This window comes from Zosterops lateralis (assembly GCF_965231275.1).
Source record: "Zosterops lateralis genome assembly, chromosome: 3".
Taxonomy (NCBI): domain Eukaryota; kingdom Metazoa; phylum Chordata; class Aves; order Passeriformes; family Zosteropidae; genus Zosterops; species Zosterops lateralis.
This window is the reverse complement of record NC_139764.1, coordinates 50,059,980-50,074,855: the sequence shown is the minus strand read 5'-3', so window position 1 is coordinate 50,074,855 and position 14,876 is coordinate 50,059,980. Positions and strand designations below refer to the sequence as shown.

Below are 14,876 nucleotides of genomic sequence, written 5' to 3'. Positions count from 1 at the left end.
GAGAGACCTGCTGCTCATGGTAGTTCTGGTGTCAAGCCCATGTCAAAATTGCAAAATCTCTGGATTTGGAAAATACTGATAAAATCTTGATGATACTGTGTTCAGATGATGATGAACAGATTTACAGTCTGTTCTTTGCAGTGCTGAGTCTCAACTGTTTGGTGAAACTTAGAGGTTCCTGTGGAGCATCTGCTTTTTGCGTGCTGTGCTCCAGAGGCTGGATCCTGCTGCAGCTTTGGGGTCAGCCTGAGCCCCCCGCTGCTGGCATTTTTCTTTTTCCTGAGGAAAAAAATCCTTTTCATTGTTAACCCGAGGGGGTTCCTAAGCTCGCTTTGTGAGGGAGGGCTTGCTTCTTGAGCCTGAACATTGTGCGAAGGGCATGCCCTGCTGAGCACATTCATGTGGTGTTAGAATTTTCTCTTTAACTTCTGCAAAATCGCAGTTCGTTCCTAGGAAGGATGGCTGTGGACCTCTGTACAGATACATTTTTTTAAGACAGGAGGATATAATGCCCATCTGAAAAAGCTGGGCCATTTCATCTCCGTGCGCAAGTTGCGTTTGATGTATAACAGAATCTCTATTAGCCAGAAATAACTCGATTTTGTTTTCCATGGATCTGGTCTGAGATGACGCTAATACGAATAAATTAGGAGTGTAAGTGGATAAAATTCGATATGTAAAATTAGAGTGCTGCTGTTTCAGGCAGTGGCAGTGACTGCGGGGGGAGCAGTGGGACTGCGGGTTGCATCCAGCCAAGGCACAGCTCTGGATCCTTAATGAAGTGGGAGCAAGAGGGTGAAAATAAAATAAAAAAATTTTATAAATAAATAAATAAATAAAGGGGAGTGGGGGGGGGGGAGATGCGGGAAGGATGGGAGCGGTGGGAAAGCAGAGCATCCTGATTAGCACGAAAATGAAACACTCATTTGCAAGTGGAAGGGGCCGGGGCTGCCCGGCCCCGGGAGGTGCGGCGGGAGGGGCGGGGGCAGGGGCAGGGAAGGTGCCGGGATCTCCCGCGGATCCGCCGGCATTCCCGGCTGCAGGCATGGGCAGGACAGCAGGCACCTGCCAGCTCGGGACTTGCTGCAGCAGCCAAACTTGGGGAGCGCAGGAAAGGAGGAGAACAAGAGCGGAGTAACTGCTGCGGACAGCAAGAAAGCCTTTTTCGTCCTGCGCGAACGAGAGTAACAGCTGGGGCGCTTTTTCTTCTCCTGTTTTGCTTGTTGGAAGTGGCTGTTTTCAACCCACAGGCGAGGGGGAAAAATTCAGGCGAAAGAACTGTAAATTATTTCATCTGTCAGAAGATCTAGACGTATTTACAGTGATTTCAGGGAAAAAAAAAAACAACAAACAACTCAGAGGAGAGAAGCGTGGAGAGATTTGGTGTGCAGTTTGAACAGGTTCAGTCCGGCACCTTTCTGGAGCTCCTCCTTTCTATGGGATTTCACCTCCAGCATCGCAGTTCAGCACCGTGAAAATGGTGGTTTTCATCAACACAAAGCTTAAATCTCTCATGAAACTTTTCAAGAGGAAGAGTAAGTACAGCTCTGTGTGCTCCCTGTCCTTTCAGGGGACAGCCCGGTTCTGAAGGAAAGTGCAGGTCCCTTCGGCTTCACTTCTGCTTCCTGCAGCCTCTTTTTAACCTTGTCTCACTCTTTTAATCGTTTATCATTGTGGAGTGTGTGGGGCAGCCTTGTGAGGGGTCTTTAGGATCTGTGCTTTAGCTTTGGAAGTGCTTTGTCACGGTGATTTTGAAGGAGCCAAAGTTCTTGGTATGAAATGGGCAGCTCGGTGACGAGTCAGGGTGTGCCGGCGTGTCGTGGTGTCCTGGTGGCTTGTCAGATGTCTGTCTTTGCTCATGCAGCCGTGGGCTTGTGTCGCTGAGCTATTTACATAAAGTTTGATCTTACTTTGAGTCACCAAGGACAGACAAGTCACACTAGAGAGAGTGGTTGGCAAATGTGCACACCACTTCTCTCGACTAGTTTTGATGACTATTAGTGCTCTGGCGAGCAGTAAACCTTAGTTCTGGCGTGGCAGGACTGCAGCCAGACAGTGACTGGGCTTGGCGGCAGGTGCTCCCCCTCCTCTTCCTCCAGCCTTACCCCACTCCCCATCCCTCGGTTCAGCCGGGGAACCCCTGGGTGCCTTTCATTGTACTTCAGGTGTCACGTTTTCTGCTAGAGGGGGGTGATTGGTGCTGTAACCAGACAGGTGATGACTTCTCTGTTTTTTGTGATTGAAGTGTGACCGCTGTTAGCAAGAACGGGAAGAGTGGGCACAGGCTGAACGGGTGTCTGCCTTGTTGCAGCCAGTGGAGAGGGGCTTGTGGATGCAGGACCAAGACACAGACATGAGAACACGCACTGAAAGTCTTTAAAAGCCATTTTCGAGGTCTGAAACTAATCTAAAATACTTGAGGGGAGGCAGATAAGAACCTCCCTCTCTACCTCAAGTCCTGTTAGGAAAGAACAGGCATTGAGCATTTGACTGTAGCTGTGTTTTGAAGCCAGAGGCATAGCTTATTCTCCTTACGAATACCAATTGTTTCCATCTGAAATGATCCCAGCAGATGCACAGTAGTGTTAAAGAAAGGGTAATTTTTCAGATGACAGGAGGCTGTTGCATCCTTTTTGCTTCTCAGTTTTACATACCTTCTCTGCTGGCACAAGGGCATCAGACAAACCGCGAAGTGATGCCACAGGCAGTGCACCAGCAAAGGTGGCAAAGGGAAGATGCAGAGCTGACAGCGAGGCTGGGGGCAATGGAGCTGTGGCAGCAGGGCAGGTACTTGGGAGGCAGCACATCTGTAGTGGCTTTTAATGCTTTGGAGAGACAAAAAACAAGGATGTGCGGCGTGCTGGCTGAAGGCCAAAGGGTGCCTGAGGGATCATAAAGTATGACCCCCAAGTGTCCTTTTTCTGTTTACAGCAGGGTGGAGGGATAAGGCTGTTCAACTGTAGAAGTTTTTATTGATGATAAACTTGAAACAAAAGGCAGTGGCTGTCTCTTGGGAAGCATAAATGATAAACAAATCTTGGCAATATGTGCTTTGGCTGTTTCATTGGTAGACTGTCTGTAGGGAACTTTGAACTTGAACAAGGTCTGTGTTTTATTTTCACATTTGTATGGACTGCAAAGAAGTGGCAGAGATAGCCCTCTTCAGTGCTGTTGTGCTCTGAGTAGTATTTGTTCATGGAATTGCTTTTGCTATTATCTCTTTCCACTCATGAGAAAGGAAAGTAGCTAATTTATTTGCTTCATTGGAATCTTGTTTCTGGTGTGAGGAAGCAGGAGGTCAGACAAGGTTGTTTCCCAGTACAAATGAACCTGTTGTCATATCTCATGAAGGCTGTCATATTCCCAGGGGCACCTTTGAGCCAAGCTATTCTGCACTGCACAGCACCTGCCTTGATAAGGGAGTGGAAAACTGATTCCTTTGGGAAGAGTGGGGGCAGGGAGAACAGAGTTTCAAGTTTAGAGTAAATAAAACAGCATATATAAAAACAGGAAGAGCAAGAGGTGTTTCCTATAGAACATAATGTTAGAGTAGAAATGAAGGAAAAAGTTTCTTAATTGTCATGGAAGTGAGGTTCTGAGGAATATCTTGATGGGTCTACAGTGGCAAACAATGCTTCTTTCATTTTTAGATTATGTGCGGCAAACTTTCACATGGGATTTTGTGATAGAGCTATCTGCAGTGACATCTAATTTTCTTATTGTTGTGTCTCTCTGCAGCTGTTTCCAACCTAGATGAAGAGAGTAGATGGACTGTTCACTACACTGCTCCATGGCACCAGCAGGAAAATGTCTTCCTACCTTCCTCAAGACCACCTTGTGTGGAGGACCTGCACAGACAAGCCAAGCTGAACCTCAAGTCAGTGCTGAGAGGTAAGATGCTGCTACTGACACAGACATGTCCTAAAACTACAGTACTTTTTGCCAATCTTTGCAAACATACCCAAATTGCAGGCTTTGGAAGAAGTTTACTTGTTTTTCTGTATCACATGTAGAACATTAATGGGATTTTCCCACTCAAATAAAGAGACAGGAGAAAATTACTTTGCTATGAAGAGACAAGTAAATGTGTTATCTGACAGAGGACTCTGAAATAGAAAAGTGTCTCTTGGCCATTTCGTTTAGTCTTTGGAGTGTTTCCAAAATGGTACCTTCAATTTCAGGAAGTCCTGAGTTAGTCCATTTGTAAAGTAAAAAACACATCAGAGGTGTTTCATTTGGTGACTTTTTCTGTTATTGTACAGTGTCATTTCCAGGGCTGTGGCTGCTTGTGAAAAGCTGGAAAAGGTGCTGAGGGCAGAAAAGGAAAATGGGGAACAGGGCACTCAAAAGAGCTCTTCCAGTAATAAAAGTGCTTTTATTGCAGAAGCGTTCAGCATATTTTTAAGGCCCAGTTTTTACCCATAATACCTTCACTGGGGTTGTACCTGTGCAGTCTGTTGTGGGAGGCATTGTGTTGTGTCAGTGCAGCCATGAGAACAAAGACATGCAGCCAGCAAGGAGGCCTGCAGAATGTCTGTCCCTGGGCCAGACATAAAGTTTAAAATAACAGTATAATGTTCCTGTTCTGGAAACAGTTAACCTAGATTTTTCTTTACACTGGCTGTTTAACAAAGGGGGTTACCCTGCAAAGAGCCAACTTGTTCAAGTCCCCTTTTGTTTCAGCAGGAACTGCAGGTACTTGATACCTTGCAAAGTTAACCTGATTGAAAAGAATATTGTATCTTTTATTTGATTAACGTGACATTTCTGCTTTTTAGACTGGAAGAAAGCTTGATTTTGTATGTCTGAATAGAGAAGTGTTTGACCATAATATTTCAGTTCTCTTGCCATTTCCCCAGTTAATTGATTTTCACTGTCTCTTACTAGGTGCTTTTTGTTACCATTTAATAGGGAAGTCTTGACAGCCAATGTTATTGTCTCCTGCATGGCCCAGCAGATAGCCTGTGTGCCCTCTATATTTAATACTGGATTAGTACATTAGTGTAGTTCCTTAGCCTTGAAACATTTATTGTTCTCTTGCAGGCACATTTACCAGTCCTTTACAAAATAAAAATATTTGCCTGCTTTAGATTAAAAAGAATACTGATCGTTGTCAGCTTTTTGTGAACATTAACCACTCATTCTAATATTTTTTCCTGTTCTCTGTTTTGGACTGTTATTTAAAAAAGAAAAAAAAAAAAAAAAAAAGAAAAAAAAAAAAAAAAGACGTGCACAGGCTGAAATGCAATGTATCTATTGCAGTTTCATGTTCTATTTAAATAAATTTATATTTAATACATTTTTGTGAAACCAAGTAATATATGCTGCTTCCCCATCTTACACACCTGAAGTTGTTTTGGTCTGGTGGGATTTTTCTCTGGAGGTGCAGCTCATTATAAAAAGGAAGCTAAAAATAGAAAAGAATTGCTACTGCAATTTGCTAGTTAGCCATTTGTGTTAAATAAACTGGCTTGTGTATATGATGTAGGACTGAATGGTAATGAAGTGAGTTCCAGTTTCATGCTTTCAGGGTAGTAAAGCTGAGAGAAGAAACTAATGGTACCTTCACCAGACCTCATACTGCTGAACACAACTCTTTTATCTATTTATTTACTTACTCATTTAACCTCAAGCTCCTTCCTTGCGCCAGCTTTTTTTCTTCCCTCTCCTGAGTGCAGTTTTACAATAACTCCTTGGTGTTGCCTGGAACTGTCCTGAGAAGCTACAGCATGAGTAGTAGTAAGAGAGGCAGTGGCTGAAGTTTTATCAGTTTTACTGTGCTGCTGCTTCAACCAGCAGTGCGAAATCAGTGGTGCTTCTGATCATACTTGGAGATCTGAGTTAAAAGTTCTGTATCCAGAGCAGAGTTGCATTCAGTGTGAAGTTGGAATTGTGACGTAATTTTGACAACTGCTGAACTACTTTTCCACCTGTTTCTTTAGAAAAGACAAAGTTTTCTAAAGCTTCTTAATAGGTAGAAAGGAATTATGTGACCATAACACAGAAGAGCTTGAAGCAGGCTTCTGAGAAGCACCATTGGGCTAGCATGGGGACTTCAGTTCTGCACGTCTTGACCTCATGATAAAGTGTGCAGTTTGCCATCCTTTTGGTGGTTCAGATGCCTTGGTTAAGGTAAACCATTGAGCAGTAGGGCAGCTGTATGTGACCTGACATGCTGTATGGGTGGTGGGGAAAGAGTAACACTGGATGACAAAATGCACTGTATTTTGTGCAGAAAGTGGGATGGATCACTTGGGTCTCCAAAAAATGGTGACAACAAAGGGAAACTGGAAGGAAGTAGAACTAAAGCAAACATAATTTTTGCTTTATGCCAAGTCAGAAATGTAGCAATAGACATGTACAGCAGTGGAGAAATATGAGGGCAAAGATATTTAAATGCTCCCCATAAATTTTGGGGCTATGAAATAATTTAAAGTTTTTAAGAATAGGTCAGACAAGCACTACTTAAAAATCATTTGTGTGTATTAAGTCCTATCTTTAGATGAGGTTGGGAAGGAAGAGAGAACCTCTGGTGGTCCCCTTGAACCTGATAATGAGGTCTTGGGGACTAAGTTAGTAGCTATTGTACAGGCCATCAAAAGACATATTTGAAAGATTTCCAGTCCTGTTCTTATTCATATTATGAGAGCTGATATTGTCGGTACATAGCAGCTATAGCACCTTGATTGAAGACTGTTAATTTGTTTCTACACACCTGTCTCCTCTGTGAATGGAAAAGGAAGTATAAAACTTAGGTAACAAATAGTACCACATGTAGAGCACATTTAAACCACCTGTCACAGTACCAAATGTATAAAATCTTTCACAATAATGCAAGCAAAGTATTTCTATCAAGGTATTTTCACCCATCTAATAGTAACCAGATGGAATCCTGGCTAGCTTTTAAGACAGTCAATGCAAGAGCAAACTGTTTTTTCTGGTACAACTTTTAAAACCAAATTCTTTACAGTATGGGTCTAATAAAAAAAATTAGTGAAATAAATAAGAAGCCATCTGCTATTTAGAAGAAACTTTTAAGTACAGCTTAAGAAGCAGAAGCCAGTATTGCTACTTAAATTGTTTAAGAATAAAAAGTTAAGAGATATTAAAATAAATTGTATCTAGTATGTCTTGAGAGAAATAAGTACACTGTATGCTGGTCTGTACTTTTTCAGGAAGCAGTGTTGTATTTGGAGAAGAAAAAGATCTTCATTAATTTCTGTGCAGTTGATTATTTTACTTTGTATATTATATGTTGGTATGTCCCTTGCTTATCAGCGCTATGGAAATGGATGAAGTATGTGATAGTAGATGTTGCATAGGGAGATATTTTAGAGTTTTACTTATGAACTAGACTTTTATCCTTTTGAAATTAAGGAGAAATGTTGTGCTTTTCTTTTATGAAGCTACTTTCAGGTATAAGTGATGAGATCTTGCATTCAGATGTGTTCATAACTGAGGTAAAGCTATTTATCCTTTAGGCGTGCAGGTGCTCTGCTGCCCTCTGAAGTTTTAAAAAGCAGTATTGTCCAGTAATCTGAATTAGAAAATGAAGCACCTGGAACCTGGAAAGGCTGTAATGCATAGTCTATCTGTTCTTGAGAACTGAAGTTGCTTTATATAACCTGCATTAAAATTTAAAGTTGTTATTGACTAAAACCAGTGGCTTGATATATTAAACCCAGGCTGTGTTACTTCATTTTAAATTAAAAGGTCTCAGTGGCTTAATATGTCTAGAAAAGAAGAGTATAACTTCAGTTGCACTTCACAGTCATGATACCATTGCAGTTTGATTTAAATGTTTGGAAAAGTATGCAGTTCTCTGGTTGTGGTGATAGATACAGTATTTCTTCTTAGTGTTTTGTTTGCACTGAATAAAGCAGACCCTCATTTTCTTTGGGGAAGGAGCCAGGACCTCAGAGTGCCTGCTGAAGCAGATGGAGTGACATGGACATGGAAGGTGCATGTTTTCTAACCCTCAGGGCCCAGCTGCTCTCTCCTGAAAGCCTGTCCTGTATGGCCTCTTTCTAGTGTTTTCATGGCCACTTCATGAAAGGTATTTCCCAAAATACAGATGTTCAGGTAAAAACAAAACAGTATTAGCCACTGAGGAGTCTTAACATGACTTGTGCTTCTTGTCACTGTTGTGTCCTAGAAAGTCAGGAAAACAGGGGACGAAGACAACAGATGGGAAGGAAGAGCTGAGGCTCAGCATGGGGCCAAGATCCTCAAGTCAATCCTGTTCCCTTGCTGTGTGCTCTGTTCCAAGGCTGAAGGACTTGGCTAGTCTCATGTTGTTAATGTCTGCTGAGTGTCTGGGCTAGCGCTGACAGTCTGGTCTGGGCAGTAGCAGAGCTGTGAGTTTGATGTTGTTCAGAGTGGCGTTGTTTCTTAAGGCAGGCTTGTTGTCTGTGCTGAAGGGCCCAGTGCCACATACTGCAGTGTTTCCTACAGGGTTCTGGGTCCATAAGGCCAAGAGGTTCAGGGGGTGTCCAACCAGAGTCAAGAGGGTTGCAGTGTAGAACAGCTCCCATCCCTGACACAGTGCACTGACTGATCTGGCTCGTTGCATGGCCCTATTTGAAGAACCAGTATCTGAGGAGGTCTGTGAAGTACAGTGCCCTTCAGCTGGGGGCACAGATAGAACAGCTGTAGTACGTAGCAGTGACACAAATATTTGGCAGTAAAAGTAAGTTGAGACTAATCCTCATTTTGTGAAGTGTGTTATACTCTGAAATTGACAAGCACTAAGGCACAAAGCATGAAGATGGGGAGGAGACACAGCACTCTTTTAAGTGTTGCTTTGCTCAACTGTTTGAGTGTGTAGTGAGTGTGTCTGTTACCTTCTGTGCAGGTTTGCAACATTAACAGTGTGTTACAGGTGGAGGTCCAGTGTCCTAAAAGGAAAGCCTCAAGTTTAATCTGAAATGCATTGCCCTTGGATAATCTTGCAAGCTATGATGAAATGAAGGAAAAGAAAAAAGAATTCTTACCATGGACCTGTGCTCTTAGTTTCTACTTTTTTTTAGCTATTCTAAATTCTCCCTCAAATGGGGATACATGTCAGTTGCAGTGATGGAAACCAGAGCAGGGCATGTATAGTTGAATTTCCAAGGGGCACTTGTTTTCTGGTTCCTGCAGTTAGCAATGTAGAGCACTTTTGATTAAAAAAAAAAAAGTGGGGGAGCGCAATCTTCACTGTTCTGTATTTGTCATTTTTTTCATTAGTTGGGAGATGACAGGCATAAAGGGCAGGGATGGAATAAGTGTATTAATGTTAAAGGTCAAACACAGCCAGACTGAAATGGTATCAGGCTGTTAGGAGATATCCAGCTCCTGAGGAGTGTTGTGGACGCTCGCTGCACTGTTGAAGTTGCAGATGAGGGGCAATGTCGTGTCACACTCTACTGGTCACTGCCCAGACTGGTTGTCCTTTCCAGCAGATAACAAGGTGTTGGATACGTACTGAGGAAGGTGTTGCTGTAAATAGTGGGAACAGTGCACTTGCTGACTTTCATATCCCTTTTCAGTCTATAACTGCTGAAACTTCTGCACAACTGCCTGTACTTTGTGCCCTCCCCCCAGGATAATTGTGTTGATTCAAGCTACGTACATAATATAGGGCTCGTTGTTCCGATGTCTGCGATGATTCATTTATTATCTCATCTTCAGAAGAGCTGAATTTGGCTGACTCTAGCTTCTGTTTAGCTTTGTTGGCCAAATTCAAGGAATGTATTTAAGCAGCAGTGATTGAAACACTTGATTTGTTTTCCAGAAGACATCTGGTTAGCATTGTCAAATAAAACAGGATTTAAGTAGTTAGTCATAAAGCCTCTATTATGTCTTGCTACAAGACCCTCCAGACAGGTATGTGCTTAGCCTTTGTTTTCTCAGTGCATCTGCCAGATCACTGTTCAGATGAGCAATATTAGGGTCAGACCTACTAGTTGATAATCCTGCTGAGAAGATTATGGACTTAAAATAATCTTATGTTTCATTAAAGAGCTGCAAAATAGGGGGAAACCGCATCATATTGACAATAGCTCTGGTTCAGGTTCAGAGAGATGTCAAGATGTGAACTCCCTACCAACTGGAAACCTTAATGAAGTAAAAGGCCATTAAAGGCTATGAGTTGACCATATGTTCCTGAAAGGCCTTGGAGCTATAAAATCAAAAAATAGAAATCAACTTATTTTTCATTATTTTAGTTACAATTGTAAAGTTACTATCAGAGTTTCTGCTCATGTATCCTGCTTTTTTTGCTGTTACTGAACTAATTCACTGTACATCTGTTGATGGTTTTGGCCAAGTTCCATACTCCAAATGCCCTTTCTAATAAGGAATTTCAAAAAGCAAATACTGAAATGAAACAAAGCAGAATTTGACCAAGAGGCTACACTGCATGTGTTTGAAAGCTGGTCTTGTGCTGCAGAACTGAGCTGCTTGGAAGCATCTAGGTTGCCTATTTTTAGGTTTAGTTTATATAGTGCAGTACTGAGTGTAAAAACATAAAGCGTGGTTATATGTAGATTGATTGCATGATACACATGAGCAGTGAAAGCAATTCCAGTGAAAGGGTTTAAAGAAGATAAAATTTGTTTCAAAATAATACTGTTTTTTTTTTCTTAAACTAGATAAATGTGGGGTTTTTTTAGGAAGCTATACCTGAAGGATTATTGAACCCATTTCAGATCCATGCCTTTAGCAGAAAAAATAAATTGAAATTGTTAACTGTCTGTAGCACTGTTATTTAAGTGCTAGGTAAAAATAACTTACCCATCAGAAGGAATATTGAACTTTCAGTTGATTTCATTTTTGCTTTTTTTTCTCCTTACTCTCTGAGATTTAGGATGTTATGTTCTTGTTGGCAGCATTTGAGATAGCTTTACATTTAAAATATCCTAGGAGAAAAAAAACAATGAAAAATCCTTTCACATTTTTACATTAGCTGTGTTCAATTGTCTAAGAAACAACAAATATCCATAAAAAACGCTAGAGAAAAAGCAGGGAGTGTTATTTTAATGCAAGCATCACAGATAGAAAAGGAAGCAAATACACTTATACTTCAGACATCTTGTCACCACTAAATGCAGTCGTATAAGGCACTTGCAGAAATTTAAATTAACATGAGACAAACAGTGATAATTATTTTGAGCACTCCCTAGTGACAGCTTGTTAACAAATATAATTTGTCAGGGCTGTTGCATTTTGGTGCCATTAGAAAGGTTTTATGTATCACTAAATCATGCAGATCACCTGGGGAATTAAAGGTTGGTATTATATGTATTTGTCTTTTAAAAGCGCCAAGGAAAGAGGGGAATGATCAATGTCTTTGCATTTACTTGACCCTGTTAACAGTATTTTGACATTTAAGAGTTCCTTTTAATTTGGATTTCTTAAACACTTGCATCTGATTTAGACTCTTGAAAATAAATCTGTACAATTGCTTTCCTTTAATGTTGCACTTCCATGCCCTCTCCTTGTGCTGCTGTAGGTGTCTGCACAGCTGAGCCCTGAAGCTGCTTGGAAGGGCAGGCTTCCAGGCCAAGTGGCCTCCAGTTACCATGGCAGGACATGCTTCCCAACATTTTTATGGGGGAGGGCATGGAAATAGACCAAATATAAAATACATTTCTTCACTTTCAGTAAGACTTCTTTGAAGTACCCATACAACATACTTCTCTGTGATAGTCCAGCAGCCCTGTGTTAGGATCACCTTTATCCCCTTGGAGCCCAAGACGTCTTTGTTTCTGGGTAATTCTGGACAGCATCTGTCCTTAAAAGCTACCTGTGTGGCTGGGCGTGGCTACTTACTCATGAGAGAGAATACGCAAAATTATCTTTAAAAAAGTCTAATGGAGCTTTCAAGTGCTTACTTACCAAGTAAGACAGCTTTGAAGCAAACAACTACGTTTTTACTGGTGGTTTCTTTGTTTTGCCTCTTGCCACTTTAAGTGGTGCTTGTGGAAGAAATATGTTGGTACCCCCGTCCACTGTCTCTGGGCTTGTCTTGGGCTTTTCTGTATGTACTGATAAGACATACAGAAATATCAATATAAAGCTGCATTTTGGGGCAAGGGGTGGGGATAATAAGGAAGTTGGCTGGATTGACAAAGGCTGTTACTAGCCAAAAGCACCTAAATTGAGCTGTTGAGCAGAAGTTTTTTCAGCTGGGTGGCAACAGTACTCCATCTGTTGAAATCCCTGACCCCTTTAACTTGGAATCTGAACAAAATGGTGCACTGAGTATGTCACAGCTGAAGTTCATGAACTTGCTTTGCAGTCAGCATTGGTTACAGTTCAGTTGTTACACAAGTGCATCATTGCTGTGGCTTTACAACATATTTTAAAGCTTTGATATAGAACTAGTCTCCGTGATAGTCAAGTTCTGCACATGATATGGGGATTTATACATTTAAAGAACTGGGACATGATCCAGGCTGAGTGAATTTTTGGGAGGAATGTAAAGTGGTAGAGGCAAGCTGCCTGCTGCATATTTAGATCCAGGGACAAAAATAGGTACTGTGTTGGGAGTTAAATTGAGCTGCTTTTTTGGAAGTCATATTTAACTTGAGATATTTGTGAGAAACAAGATTGCCTTTGTACAGCTGAGCTTTTATATAGCCTGTCTCATCTACACACAGAGAACTGTGCATTCTTAACCCCAGTTTACAAATGAGGGAACCATAAAGGGGCACAGAGTGAAAGGTAGTAATTCCAGTTAGATTTACTAACCAAAGAAACCTTTGAACTAGGGCGTCTGTTTTAATTATGGTCCCAGGCGTAATCATTCTCAACAAGCTCTTTATCTTGAAAAGTTACCTCCCTGAAATTCCCCAGTTAACTGCATAGTCAAGCGTTACCTTGGTTTTATCCACCTCTTACCACAGTGCTGTGAGCAAGCAAAGGGGCAGCCATGCACTGTGAAGAGGTCCTGGTTCGGTGCTCAGAGTGTGTTTTGGTACTTGGCACCAGACCCTACAACAGTACAGGTGACACCTTTTGCTCAGTGTTCCCAGTACACCATTAGGAAGCTGGAGATTTTAGCCTGTATTCACCTCATCTGTAAAGAACTTAAATTTGCCTCTAAATGAAAAATACTTTTAACTTGCAAAAGTACATCATCCTTAGAAGTAACGATGTTGATATCCCTGTTAGGTTCTCTTGCCCCTCATGAGGACCTGCAGCATTGGACCCAGTGCCAGCCATTACTGGTGTGGTGATGATGAGAGTTAAGGCATCTCAAGTTCTTCCTTAGTTGGATTTATCCTGAGACACCTTTCTGTGTGTTCACATGCTGCAGGCAGTGTGTACATACCTGTTTGGACTCTGAATTTAGGAGGCACATATGTGAAATTTAGATCATGCTCTGTCTGTTTGCAGGATCTAAGTATGTAAGTCCTTGACTGGATCTAACCCAAAGTGATTTGCTTGGATGCAGCAATGCCAGCTCAGAAATCCAGGTCTTGGACACCCACGCCTGTCTGTCACAAGCCCGCACAATCTTAGTTGTCTCAACTCAACTGGAAAAACAAATTCAAAGTCTCTATCAAGTAAATTAAAATTATATGCACTTATTTACCAGTGGTGAAAGTAATTTCTTTTAAAACCAAGAGCTCTGATACTTTGATTATTAAAGTGCAGTGTCACCTATAAAGTAAGAGATAATTTCAAACGGTTTGCATTTACAAGACAAATATATACTATACTACAGTCTGTCTGGTTTTAGGTGAAATTCTAAAAAGCTGCTTGTAAGACAGTGTTTGTAGTTGTGACTTAGGGGAGGAACATGGTTTGGGGATATTTACAGAAGAAGCTGACTACAATGTTTGAAGACTGAAAAAAAAAAAAGATTTCTGACCCTGGGGAGTAGAATGGTTTTCCAGTGATATGTGTGGTGAATGGATAAATGTGTTTTAATATACTACTCAGCAGATTTATTTCTGTAGTTGACAGTTTAGCTGACTTGAGCAGTTAATAGCTTCTCGGTAGTAAAAAAAAAAAAAAAAAAAAAAAATTAGAAAAATACAAGTTACAACATGAAAGGCTCTGCCCCAAGAAGTCACTTCAGCTGATAGTTTTTCAAGCATGTAGATGAAGCTGTCAGCTCATTGCATGTCCCTTCTTGCTGACAAGGAGACAGCAAGAGGTGGTATAAAAGTGGCTGATGCGTGTGCTGGTCTTTCCCCTTTCTACCTTTGTACCTGGGAGCTCTTGTTTCAGCAGCTCTGGCAGCTGTGCCAGGCAGGCAGCGCATCTACTCCTGGTCCAACTTACATTTTCTCTTTGGATTTTAGCAATTAGTCTTGAGTTCCAGGTCCTGTTCTTGCATATAGGGAAAATTCAGATGTTTCCAGGATATGATGTTCCTGTCTTTTCATTGCTTGACCCATGCAATGGGATGGGTAGTTATTCCAAGCTAATTGGAGTTATTTAGATGTCTGAATAACTTTAAAGCCAAGTTTCTACATTTATATTAGTGAATATCATGGTAGTTTAATTCTTTAGCCAGTTCCTTTGGTGGTTACTAATAAATATTTAGAAAAGTGGATTTTAATTTTTTAATATTAGACTCTTCAATATATGCTTGTGAGAGTATGCCTGTGTGTGTACATGTGGATGTAGACAGCTACAGAGCTTAAGGCCTGATCCTGCAACAGTCATGTGAGCGGTGTTTGCTTACAGGAGTAATCTGAGTAATCTCATCAGGGCTAATTTAGTGAGTGGTGGGTGCACTTTCAGACCTGAGACTGGTCCAGGGTGGTGGCATAAAGCTGTGGCTCTGTGCTCTTGCTGGGGCTTTGCCTTAGGGGGAGGTGTCAGGCTCAGGTGGGCTCTAGCCTAGAAACCAGGACCTGGAGGCTTTCTCCCTGCAG

General features: G+C 41.5%; 1 protein-coding gene across 7 annotated transcripts in view; it reads left to right on the top strand.

Annotated features, from left to right (window-relative positions):
- The window catches only part of NHSL1 (NHS like 1), a gene marked incomplete at its 5' end in the record, with an annotated part of 177,927 nt that overhangs the window by 120,911 nt on the left and 42,140 nt on the right, over window positions 1–14,876 (top strand). For 6 of the 7 annotated variants that reach the window (XM_083856993.1, XM_083856989.1, XM_083856988.1 and 3 more), the window contains one exon: window positions 3,739–3,891. In XM_083856993.1, the coding sequence (XP_083713119.1) occupies window positions 3,739–3,891 (153 nt within the window). Of the gene's footprint in view, window positions 1–529; window positions 1,536–3,738; window positions 3,892–14,876 lie in introns of those variants that run through there. The other variant, XM_083856992.1, reaches the window with a different exon arrangement.